General features: G+C 46.7%; 3 protein-coding genes and 1 non-coding gene across 4 annotated transcripts in view; 3 read left to right on the top strand and 1 right to left on the bottom strand.

The window, feature by feature from the left end:
• The first annotated feature begins 832 nt into the window (after positions 1-832).
• Positions 833-904, top strand: Trnap-cgg. Its single transcript has one exon. It is a non-coding gene; the product is annotated as a tRNA-Pro (tRNA).
• Positions 905-1,120: 216 nt separating this feature from the next.
• On the bottom strand, positions 1,121-3,979 carry LOC111070897 (ubiquitin carboxyl-terminal hydrolase nonstop; the record flags this gene model as incomplete). Its single annotated transcript, XM_022361934.2, has 5 exons — positions 1,121-1,486; positions 1,555-2,366; positions 2,428-2,535; positions 2,597-2,998; positions 3,230-3,979. Coding segments are annotated over 5 exons (2,115 nt in total), but the record flags the coding sequence as incomplete, so codon positions are not given.
• Positions 3,980-4,285: 306 nt separating this feature from the next.
• LOC111070864 (protein aurora borealis) lies at positions 4,286-6,387 on the top strand. Its single transcript, XM_022361885.2, has 2 exons — positions 4,286-4,721; positions 4,791-6,387. Exons 1-2 carry the CDS (start codon positions 4,447-4,449, stop codon positions 6,169-6,171), a joined length of 1,656 nt encoding a protein of 551 aa, XP_022217577.2. The 5' UTR covers positions 4,286-4,446; the 3' UTR covers positions 6,172-6,387.
• A 332-nt stretch (positions 6,388-6,719) lies between these two features.
• LOC111070863 (protein phosphatase 1 regulatory subunit 16A) overlaps positions 6,720-12,335 on the top strand; it is a 42,794-nt gene continuing 37,178 nt past the window's right edge. Inside the window, exons 1-2 of the mRNA XM_041594024.1 lie at positions 6,720-6,820; positions 7,618-7,799. The gene's annotated coding sequence lies outside the window, so the exon portion shown is untranslated. The remainder of the gene's footprint in view (positions 6,821-7,617; positions 7,800-12,335) is intronic.

Here is a 12,335-nt window from a genome sequence, read left to right as displayed (position 1 = left end):
TACCAGGTACGCGCCATCTGGAGAAAGGGCCAGACGTGGAGCAGAGGCTTCATTGTGTTGGCTGCCAGAATATAATTCAGCCCAATCATAGCCAGACTGTGGCGTTGGGCATTTCCTCCGCCCCTCCGCCCTCACTCTATCAAAGAAAAAATAATGAAATTATCAATGAAATAATGAAACGCAGTTATCGTTATCAATGAAAATAATGAAATTATCAATGAAATAATGAAACGAGTTATCGGTATCAATGAAACTATCAATGAAACGATAGTATCGATTGTTTTTTTTTTCAAAGCATTCAACGTTGATATTCCTCGATTTTGATATTCCGTTTAATATTACTAGCTAGTTGGCCCTCTCAGCCCTACAAAAATAATTTTATCCGATAGATACATAAACTTTCTACAAGATTGGCAAGTTTTCAGAAGTCCTTTTTATTGCATTGTTTACATAAAAAGGTTCAAACAAAAACAACATAAAATGACGTCGTTTTGTGGCGTTGCCAGACTCGTGCAATTCGTAGTTGCTGCGGGCTGCCACACCATGATATTTTGTTATTCGCTTTGAATTGATCTGGCAGCCTTAAAACCATAAATCCGCAAAAAAAGAAGAAACATTTTACAGCCCTGCAAGTTCGCGAGCACGGACAACAACCAAAATGCCCATTTATTCGGACGAACAGTGCTGTGTAATTTCGCATTTAGCAATAGCCACCCGTTTCAGACTATAGTCATCCCTTTCACACCCGCACTGCAGACGTATGGGCAAAACATGCACCGGCAGCGAGCGAGCCCGCGCATTAAATCCACAATAGGGCGCTCCACCTTCAACCGGCTCGTTGGTCTAGAGGTATGATTCTCGCTTCGGGTGCGAGAGGTCCCGGGTTCAATTCCCGGACGAGCCCAAGATGGACATAAATTAAATTTTTTTTTTCGGTTCGTTGGTTTTTGCCTATCAGTTTTTTTCGTTGTGTGTATGTTTTTTTGATCGCGGTGCAAGATCTGTTTCCCAAAAAATCAAACATGCTGCTACTTGAACCGGAGGGGATGGGGGGGGAATCTCTGCCTCGATGTCTGTTTGTTTGTATGTACAATGTACATAAGCAAAATGTTGTTTAGCATTTGTTTAGTTTTTAGTATTATGGATTTTGAAATACTTAGAACAATAAGGGTATTGCCAGGATTGATTCAGATTACACAATAAAGAGTTTTGGGCGCTCAAGGGTTTTGTTTTTTCCCCTCCTGTTTTGTTCAATCCGCGGTCTTACTTTTAAGTGGATTTCCTTTTTTCGTTAAATTATTTCTTAAATTGTAAACGCTGCCGCGGCCTTGTCTGTTCTCTGTTTTGTTTGTATTCGTTATGCTAATTGTATGTGCCTATGGGTGTGGTGTGTGTGCTGTGTGTTCTGTGTGCGTGTGTCTCGGGTTATGCCGGATGCCATCTTTACTCGTATTCCAGCACGTTTTTATGGTAGAACAATAAATAGCTGCAAGAGAGAGAGAAAATGTGAAAATGACAAATTTTGCATAATTACACCCCTGTACTTCCACTCACCCCTCGCTGTCCAGCACCTGCTTGAGCGATGCCATAGTTATCACATGATCATCGCACTTCACCCACGTGTCCTTCTGATGGCGCACATACGCCGTGTAGTGGCCGGTGTCGATGGTGCCCACGTGATTGACCACCGCGTACAGAGAGAATCGAAAATCGCCGTAGGCATTCTTCTTCTCGGACATGAAGGGCGTCATATCGAACTCGACGGGGAACTGGATGAACGATGAGATCTTGCGATCGATCAGCGCCGAATGTTCGAAGCGCTTCAGGTGAAAGGAGACCACGCTGGGCAGAGTCCGCAGGCTGAATTGCTTGGTGGACTCCTGGTAGGACTTGCAGGTGGAGCATTTTATCTTGGCCGCGGAGCCTAGGTGCTCGGCCCGCGTGTACCGCTCCAGGCAGTCGATCAGCGTCTTGGGCGTTACGCCGCCGTGCGTCGTCGTCTCGCCCAGGTCCAGCGAAATGTCCCAGAACGGATCGAATGTGGTGGACACGCCCTTGCAGGCCTGGCATACCACATCGCTCTGCAGCATGCCCGTGAAGATCTGATCGATGATGCAGTTGCACTGTCCGTAGCTGGAAGTCGTGGAGCTGGTGGAATTGGTGCCGCTACCCGAGCTGGAGTTGTTGCTCTTGCTCTCGTGCTCCGCCTTGGCCTTGACGCAATGCCGATGCAGCACATCCAGCGTGGCAATGAAGAACTCGTGCGCATCCTGCTGCTCGTACCCAGCCAGGTGCTTGGCATGATTCCAGATTAAATGCAATAGGCGATGCAGCGACAGCGGTGAACGGGAGCCCGAATAGAACTCCTAGGGAACAAACGAGTCGGGGATATTAGTGGAAAGTGGCAAGTGGCAGGTTGTGCATCACCTGGAAGAGACGCGACACTTCGCAGACCAGACACTTGTGCGAGGACTTGCCGCAGTCATGCCGGTCCGACATAAAGTAGTCGCTCAGCAGTGGAGTGTGTACCAGGGCCTGGGGGGATGACAATGGGTGATGGAGGGAGGGCAAATCTTGCCTGGCAATCACCACTCACCTGGACAATGCAGTTCATGAAGCAGGTGGCCCCCAGATTGAGCAGACCCCTTAGTCCGATCGTCTGATTGGGCCGCACCAACCGGCGTCGTGGATTCGCAAGCAGCAGGTTCGTCTCCTTGGCCGAGGGTATCCAGGGCTGCCAGCCCAGGCTCTTTTGCAGATCCTTGGCCTCCAGCTTCCGGTTGATCAGCGCATACTCCCGACTGCGCGAGTCGTAGATAAAGTCCCGACACGCATGGCAGTAGAGCGTTCCGTGGGACAGCTCCAGGGCCACATGGTGTTTCTTGGCCCGCAGATGGCTGTGGATGTGTGAGCCGCGGCAGCCGAAGTAGATGCAGTGCAGGCAGGCGTACAGCTGGATGCTGGCGCTGCCGCACTCGAAGCAGTAGCAGTGTATGGCCTAGCGGGGGAACAAAAAAGGGTTACAAATGTCAGTCGATGTGCGCTTAGGGCTGGCCAAGATTTTCAGAAGTAACGGCTGGCAGTGTTTAAAAACACACCAAGAATTGGTTTGGTAATCACTTCACGGCCCTTCTTCTTCCCTCCGCCGCATCTGTATGGATTGTGTCAGTGAACCCCCGCACATAACCGTAACTCTCTCTCTCTCTCTCTGTCTCTCTTTTACCCTCACCTTCTTCAAGCGCGCATCTTTGTTCACGCAGGCAGAAAAGTACGCATCGATGACCCGATATGTATCATAGCCGTGCTCCTTCAAGTAGCTCTGATAATGTCGGCAGCCCGTCTCCGACATGACACCGCTCGCCTCCCTCTCCCTGCCGGCGACGATGCTCTTGGCGTCAACGCTGACGTCAAGTTCAATAGCAAGCTTCTGCACCGTGCGCAAACAGGCCGACAAATGCGTCGCATTCAGTGGGCCCTTTGTTAGCTTTGACCCGCTGTCGCTGTCGATGTCTTCCTCCTCTTTCCCACCCTCAACACCTCCGCCACGCCCACTACTAGCAACAGTTTCGATTTCCTCTGTCGCCACACACCGGCCGGCAGCTGACTCTGCAGATGCCTTTGTTGTTGTTGTTGTTGTTGTTGCTGCTGCTGCTGCCGCTGTTTCGTTTTCGGCCGTTCCCCGGCCCGCCCCCGCCCCTAGGTAGAATCGTTTGTTGTTGCTGCTGCTGCTGCTGTTTAGGCCGCCGACGCTACCGCTGTGGGTGCTGCTGCTGCTGCTACTTATTACGCTTGTAGTACTATCAACACTATTCTCTTTTGTTTTCGTTCGTTTGGAGCACGGCTGCGGCACGAATGCTTTGTCACACTTTCGCTGTTTTCGCCGAATTTTGGCCACTTTTGCTATGAGCACACACACACAGGTGCTGTAAAATAGGAACTCTGTTTCACAAAACTTCGCCGTTTGTTTAATTTTAATTTTTTGATTTTTTTTCGCTTAGTTTCTGTTTCTGCAGCAAAAACACACACGCGCGCACATATCCAAACACACACACACGGGCAGACGCGTATGTGTACGCGAAAAACGGACAGCTGAATCGACACTCTTGCAAAACAGGGTTGCTGTGACAGCTGACATGCTATCGATTGAATGGCGCGCAGTACGAAAATACCAAAAGTGTTTGAAAAGCACAGACGCGCAGAAATATATTCGACATAAATAGATAAAAGATAATCAAACATATAAAAGAATTTAGAATCTGTTGATTCTTTTTGGAAATGTATACATTTTTATTTCCACATTCAAACAGCAACGTATTCGATAAGTCGCTAGTGACGTTTGCCAACACTGATGCATTTGAAAATACTGACATCTGCCTGCAGTCGAAGCAGGCGCATTTTTGGCCATCAATTCTAACAAAAAATTAACTAAATTGTGCTCTAAAAAATATGTACACAGATGAGGTGCGAACACCTCAGGCCCTCAAGAGTCGATACTTCTCCAATCTCAGTGAGCTGAAATGCCGAGTGCGCAGGAACAGCGCCACGGGCAACAATTCCGTGGCGTCTGCCGCAACGCCAACTAATGGCGGCAAGCAAAATACGAGATGTAGTCCCCAAATGTCCTCGCTGGTGTGTACGCCACCGCCCAAGCGATTGCACAAGATTCGGAATCCCTTCGAGGGCGCCCTGGCGGATCGTTTGCACCTGCCTCTGATTGCCAGGTGAGTGTCTGCATCCTTCATCCTGCCCCCCGCCACGCCTTCATAGAAATGTTCTATTGTCTGTTGCAGTCCTTCGCTATTCCGGTCACGCACACCCCAGCTCTCGTCCACGCAGTTTGAGTGGAACATCGACGAGGTGTCGCAGCTGAAGCCCGCCGATATGGAGCCTCACGAAACGCAATTCCACGACTCGCCCGACCCTGAGGTGGAGAGCAAGGCCCAGCTGGCGATCAGTGCCTTCTTCAAGGAATCTATCATAGTGCCCAGCCCCGTGGACTGTCCCCTGCGCAAGAATCGCATCATACTCAACGAACTCAACGAGGACAATACGCCTATCTCGAAAAAGTCATCGAGCGGCCGACGACGGCGGGACTGCAGTGTCCAGACCGAGCTGACACTGCCCCCCATCCTGCCCAAGGCGGTGGAGGAGGCACTGCGCCCCTACCTTCAGCCCCATCTGGCTGGCAGCATGTCGGGTCGAGCCAAGACCCGCTCCAGCGGTAGCGACATCTTCAACAGCTCCATGCGGCGCAAGCTGTTCGATCTGCACAATGTGATTGTGCTGGGCGAACAGGAGGCGGCGCAGTCGCCCCAAATGGTGGGCTCCAGTCCGCAGGGCAAGCAGACAATGTTTGCTGGCAGACTCTCGGACTCGGCGTCGGGCGAGGGCAGCTTTGGGTCCCTGTCGCCCATCAGGAACCTTTGCGGCCTGCCCACAGGTACACCAGACGACGGTAATCGCTCCTCCAAGCGGAAGCTGCTGCTGATGCACGACGTGGAGCTGCCCTCGCCAATAGCTCCGTCCGAGCATCTCAGCCGTCGGCTGGTGCAGTCCAAGGTGGAGGTCAGCATCAGCACCAGCATCAGTGAGCAGCACGATACGTTGTCCGAGCTGACGGGAACGGGGCGACCAGCCTGCAGATTCACCCCGGATCGCAGCTCCTCGCCGATGCAGGCACTGGAGCAGTCGGACTGCAGCATCAACCAGCGGGTGAGCCGACTGAGGGTGAACAGCACGAGGCAGTTGCCCAGCCAGTCGCTCCTGGAGGCTGTGGACCTGGCTCTGTTCGAGGAGGCAGAAGCGGAGGACACAGACGAGCCCGAGGCTGAAGCAGAGTCGGACGAAGAGGAGGAGGAGGAGGCCGAGGCCATGCAGCTGTCCACGCTCAGCTTCAACTGCAGCTCCTCCAACTCGGACACACCGCGTGGATCCCGCCGCCGCCGCTCGGCCAATCGTAAAAATCTCTCGCAATCCTTTAGTGCCAATTTGGATGATGTCGAGGGCCAGCCGGTGGAGCAGACGGCTCCGGTTGTGGCTAATCCACCGGCGCAGCGCATTGGCCTCTATCGGGCGGACAGTGGCTTCAACGAGACGTCGAGCACCTCGACCTTTGCCTGCTCCCAGGACATCTCTATGGCCTGCTGCTCGACACCCTCCACGCGCTCCTGACACCACCATATATATCTGGCTGTACAAATTTCAGCAGCAGTTGGAACTATTTTAAATGCAATAACTCATCTTTCCAGGCTAGAGAGGAAGACTCGCTTAACTGCAATGTAACCAACCCACCGATCCTAGGGCCTTATCTTTAATTTGTGTGTTTATTTTTATAATTTTCGAAGTTATCACTTGTTTATGTACCCCAACACATATGTAATTGCCAAATAGTTTAGTGAGTTGTGTATTTTCGTCATTTATAGAGTTAATTCATTGTGTCATTTCGTAGTTTATTATAGAAATAAATAAAATAAAATATTTGCTCTTGGAGTTAAACAGAAGGTAGGGTATTAGGACAACGAGGTGGCGCTCGGCAGGGTGCGATCATTAACGCTACTGCTCTTAGCTGAAACGCAGAAATGAGTCGGGAGAGCGTAAATTGTTCACTTTCGATGGTAAAAAGCGTATGGTATATGTGGCAACGGGGTGGATTTTACCTTGGGCCTTGTAATTTTTTTATCGGTCTTTGCCCGTTGTCCATACCCTATTGTTTTCTCTATAATTTCCCACCTGTGGGTAGGGAGGGGGAATCTTGAAAACGCGCGCGGGTTTGTTTAATGAAAACTTGTTGCTCGCGCGGTTTGAACAGCACAAATTTATGGTACGCATGCGAAACCAAAGTTATTTGTACGATCAGCAAACAATACAAAGATTTCTGCACTAATTTTCACCTGAGCGCAGCCAGTGCAGTGGGTGTTTGTGTGTGAGTGTGTGTGTAGGTGCTTGCGTGTGTGTGTGGTGGTAGTGGTGTGCGTGTGTTCTGTTATAAATAGCAAAAGAGAAGAGGAAACGAAAAAAAAAAAAAAAAGAAGATCGTTTTTGGGGCCGTAAATAAACGCCAAAAGAAAGTGCGGAGAAAAATAAAATTTGTTTGTGGGCCAAGTAAATAAATTAGAACAACTCGTAAATAAGTCAGGTGCAGGAGAATTCCAATAAAATTAAAGGCGGAAATGTGCAAATTAATGAAAATTCAACACGGCCATGTTCCCCCTCTCCCTCTGCAGCTCCCTGTCACTGTCACTGTCCCTCTTTAGCCACCTACAATCCCTCTGCTACGCCAAAATTCCTGTTACAAGAAACCAGTTAGGCGGCATCATCGCGCCCGACAGAGTGTCGCCCCTCATTCCCCCCTGCAACTAGCATTTCTTATTGGCCGAGCAACTGGGCGGCTGCATCCGTTTTTGAGCGAAAGTTTTTTTACGGCCGGGTGTCCGTGTCCACTGTGCAAAATGTGTGTTCAAGTCGGGCCAGCTGTTCCATCGTCTACCGTCGGAAGAAGCGAAAGAAAGAGAAAAATCTGGCCAATTAATTTGTGCTCTACTATCTACTATCTGTGCTGTGAAGAAAGTGTGTGCCAAGTCAATGTCTATAATAAATACAATTTTTTACAATTTGCAGTTGTGTTTTTTGTGTGATTTGATTCAATTTGATTGAAGGCATCCCACTTGCCACTTGTGCTGCAACAAAAAAAGGCAAAGCAAACGGAATAAATGCAACAAAAAAACGGAGGAGATTGCAATTGGAACTGAATGGCAGTTGTCGGCCTTCCGTCTTCTCCTTCATCTTCGTTCATTTTGAAGGTAAGCTGCTCTCAAACGTTGAGCAGGGGAGGGTAGGACATTTGGTAAATTTTTTGTTTACATTCGGGAATTACATACATATGCATGTATGCATATACTATGCAGGCTGTGCCAAGTCAATGTAGTGATGAAAGCAGCTAGTCAAGAAGGATGTGGTATATTTTGACTAACATTAAAGGAGCAAACAATTTCCAAAGTAAATATATGCTCAGTGCTCGGAATATTCGAGAGAACAACTTAATTAGATAAGGTTCTCTCTCCAATGACTTTTGTCAGGCTCCAGAAATAAACAATTGAAGCGATCTTTCATTGTCGTTCTCTGCAGGGAATATAAAAGACGGCAGGCACTCGAATTTTTGATGATTTTGCATGTGTGGGGCCGGGGGTTATTTGCTATCAAGAAAACAAAATAGAGACGTGAATAGAGACGTGTGATAAAAGCAATGCTTCCATTTTTCACAGGGCAAATGTTTTGTTGCTGCATTGGGCAATTTTTCTTGGCTGTTTCATGGTCTATACTATCTGGAAGGCTATAGAAGTCTGGGTTATGTACAGACATATATGTATTTCCATCATTATAACGTGTGTGTATTACAGCCATCATGCAAGTAACGGGTTGGTCCAAGGAACAGTGTGAAGAGAGCCGTTATATGTTATTAAACCCGTGGTCTCGTCTGCCTCCGTCTGCTTTTGTCACATGTCATATGCGGCTTCTCTTCTCTTCTGTCTTGCACCCCTCTCTTTCCCGCACATGTTCCATGGCTTATCTAAACCCTTGTTGTTGGGTTTTTTTTTCTTTTTTGTTATATAGCCGGTTCTGCGGCTTTTGTATAACTTCCGCTACTATTATTATTATTTTTTATTTTTTCACTGAAAAAAAGTGTAATTAAACAGAGGCGGACAGCGCAGACAAAGAGTACGGCACAAATAACCCTCTGCAACAGCAACTGCAGCAGCAGCAACAGCAGCGACAACCAGCCAACAGCCTCTCATGGGAGTTGACTCTCGAAAACCGGTTACAAATCATTAAACTAAAGATTCTAAAGCATGTTATACCCTATACAAGTACCTATGCAGCTCCCCCACTCTATCTCTCTCCCCTTCTCTAAACATCCCCCCCTCTTCATATCTATTGCATGCCTCACTGCACAGGCTGCCGTGTTGCAAGTGCAACTTGTTGCTGCCGCTGTTTGCTGCATGTTGCCGCTGCTGCTGCACTTTCATTGGAAAGAGGATAGGCAAACTTCAAGCATATGAATAGTGGGAAAGAGTAAAGAGAGGGTCTCCAGATATTCACAAATCTCTTAATAGAAGCCAAAAATAATTGAATCTAATCATCATATGAATAATTTCCATTCGTATTAAGTATTTGCCCACAACATCGCTTAAATGAATCATAATTATATTTGTAGCTCATTTATCTGTAGTCCCTTGTATTACACATAGAAATCTTAGTTCCGCCACAGCCCTAGCTTTTGTATACTTTCTAAATAATTATAGAGCATCTTTACGTCGTTCTGCACATGGCGTTTACTTCTCTTTCTTGTTTTTCCTGTTTCGCTCGCACCCAAACAAACATCAATTTTCCTAATATTCAAAATCGAAAGAGGAAACGAGACAGAGGAACGGAACGGAACCCGTTTGCTGGCATCCTTGTGACACACTGACATCTTTTGCGGTTCATTTGCTCTCTCCCTCCCGCTGTCGCTCACTCACTCCAGCTCTCACTTTAGTTAATTAATTTTGCTTTCGGTTGGTTTTCCCCCCACCTCTCTACAATGCTGTGTTTGCTCCGTCATTTGCATTGATTTGCAAATTTTTTATTGGCCCATTCCGATTCGATTCGAGCCTGACGTAATTTGTTCAACTTTGTTATTTACCTGACAAGCGAGAGAGAGAGAGAGAGCGAATGAGCAATAACTAACTAATCAGCGACGGCCTTTTGGGTTGACATTAATTTATGAAGTGAGCGGCGGGGTTAATGAGAGGGGATTTATTGGTCAAGGACTTTTTTCTCGCTCTCTCTTTGGTTTTTGGGAATTTATTTTGTGGTCCAGTCCCTTTCTTGAGACATCTGTTGGGGAAAATACTTGATATTTTGTTTGAAATTCAACGCCTGGCTGGGTAATTTGACATTGAGGAAGTCTCTTTCTGCCTCCGCCTCCGCCTTTGCCACTCTGCCCCACTCCTTGACTCTATAAACACAGCTGTTCAATTTGTGTGCACAACGAGACTGCAGCTGTGCTGGTACCAGAAACCCAGTAACTAAAACCAGACCTGACCAGAACCAACCAGACAGACCCAAGTGGGAGACCCTTGGGTTTGTCTGCCTTAATACCCTTTCAGAGGGAACATGGGTTGTGATGTGTCTCAGCAGAATTTTGGCCACGCAGAGGCGAAAGTATATCTGAATCATAAGTCTCTGGTGGCAAAAAAACTCTTTAAATTTTTAAAGGGCATTCCAATGCTCGACTTCTCCTCAGATTGAGTTTGCTTATTAACCCGTTATGTACCTTATTTCACTCCCACTGCAGCCCCAGGCTTTGCTGCTGCTGCAAACTTGTTAATGGCGCACTTTGCATTCTATTGCAAGTTCTTCCCCGTTTAACGGTACCATTTCTACAAAGATGAAGATGATGAAAACTGACTCAAAAGTCAGTTAACTAATTCAATTAGTGCCGTGTGAATTGGCTTGGCCAAATGCAAAGGAGACTACGAAAGAGAACAAGAGAGAGAGATGGTGGGAGAGAAGCGTAGAGGAATAACTGGACACAAAAGACGTTTGTCAGTCTGCTCTCTCTTTCTCTCCCTCTCCATTGTGCATTCTTGAGAGATGATGATGATTGCCCCACAGGGAAAATGAGGGTGAATTCTGAAAGCAACAGGAATTCATATCGCATACAAATTTGAACAATTCTCGGAATAGTACTCTAAAGAATACATTTTGATTAGATAAGGTTTCCTATCCGCCCATAGGCGCTATTGTTGGGGGAATATTCTATGCACACAATTGAAATGATCTTTTATATTGTTAGGAATCGCTGAACTCTGAAGCAATAGATGGTTTTAATTTATCTTAAAATTCTGTCGATACTCGGAAAAAAGGGTTTTTAATATCGCTCAAAATGTTGTATTTTTTTTCAAACTCTAAAAGTATTGTCTCTTGTCTCTGCAAATGCTTAAATACAGAATGAACTTTATGTTGTAGATATTAAATAAAAGCCACAGATTGTTTGCCAATTGAAATTCATTCCAGCGACATGCAAAACTCACTCCATCGCCTCCTCTGGGTTAAGCTTCCAGCAAATTACTGTTATCAAAATTAAACATCTCTGCTGACCTTCTTCCAAACTTTTGTCCCCCCTCTCTGTGGCCTCTAATTTAGCCATATCAATTTTCTATGCGAATTAGCCGGCCAGCCTCACACAAAAAAAAAATGGACTTGTTCTGGTCTCGTGGCCGGGCCTGGCTCGAAAGCGGGGCTACCGAAAAGAGTACAACTTCTGAACCAGTTTCCATTTGGGCATATTTTCGTCTCTGTCTCGCTTTTGGCTTTGTTGTCCCTCTCTCTCGCTCTGCTTGTCATCTCCCTTGGTCTGTTTACTGTCTCTCTGTTCTCCATGTATTTCTATCTATTTATTTTATACCCTGTAGTTATAAGGTATAAGGGTATATGGGGAGGATCAGGCATTAGAGGGAAGCGCGTTCCACGTAGGATCTCAGGATTTCTCTGGGTAAGAGATCTACAAATCTATAAAATCAGACGCTAAAGAAATTTAAGAATTAATTAAAGGGTATCGCAGAGTATTTGACCCTCTTCCCTAGCTGTTTCTCTGTCTTGTTTTGCCTGCGAGTTTTGCAGCGCCCGAAAATTGCCCAACAGCCCAGAACAACAATTGACAAAAACTTTTATAGTTTGAAATTTGTACGGGCGGGCGGGTGTCAAACGTTGTTTTTGGGGCAAAAGTCCCACGCCCACGCCACCGAAATTCATACCGCATTTCCCACCCGCCTTCGCATCTGCCACGCCCATAAACAGACTTGACAAACAATTGTGCTTTTGTTTACTAATTTGTGTGGCTTTAACTTGGCTTTGTTTTGCTTTAGTTTTTGTTTGACTTTTGTTTTATTGACTTTCTTTGGCTTGGTTTAGTTTTTTTGGCTTCTTCTCCTTTTCTTTGGTTTCTTGTTTTTATTTTTAGGGTTTTGTTTTGTTTTTTTTTGGCGAGTTGAAAGTTCATTTTCCGTTTTAATTGCCGGCTAATAACTCGAAAGCTCCCGAAAGTTGTTCGTATTGTTGTTGTTTTATTGCCTCTCCCCCCCTCCCACTCTGTTTGCTGTTGCTGTTTCTGTCTTTTTTATACCCGTACTAAAAAAGATAAGGGTATATTAGATTGTGTAAAAGTGGAGTGTTAACGCAGAGAGGAAACGTTTCGACCCCATAAAGTATATATATTCTTGATCAGCATCATAGCCGAGCGATGGCCATGTCTGTCTGTCCGTCTGTCCGTCTGCTGTCTGTCCGTCTGTCTGTCT

The sequence above is a fragment of the Drosophila obscura genome, unplaced genomic scaffold (genome assembly GCF_018151105.1).
Source record: "Drosophila obscura isolate BZ-5 IFL unplaced genomic scaffold, ASM1815110v1 contig_208, whole genome shotgun sequence".
Classification (NCBI taxonomy): domain Eukaryota; kingdom Metazoa; phylum Arthropoda; class Insecta; order Diptera; family Drosophilidae; genus Drosophila; species Drosophila obscura.
The sequence above is the reverse complement of the archived record's forward strand: the minus strand, read 5'-3'. Positions and strand labels throughout refer to the sequence as shown.

What these genes read in the sequence shown, in the direction of transcription:
- LOC111070864 (XM_022361885.2), top strand. Translation starts at nt 4,447, where the DNA reads ATGTACACAGATGAGGTGCGAACACCTCAGGCCCTCAAGAGTCGATAC. An exon ending in CACCTGCCTCTGATTGCCAG is followed by an intron (nt 4,722 to 4,790) that starts GTGAGTGTCTGC and finishes TGTCTGTTGCAG; the next exon opens with TCCTTCGCTATTCCGGTCAC.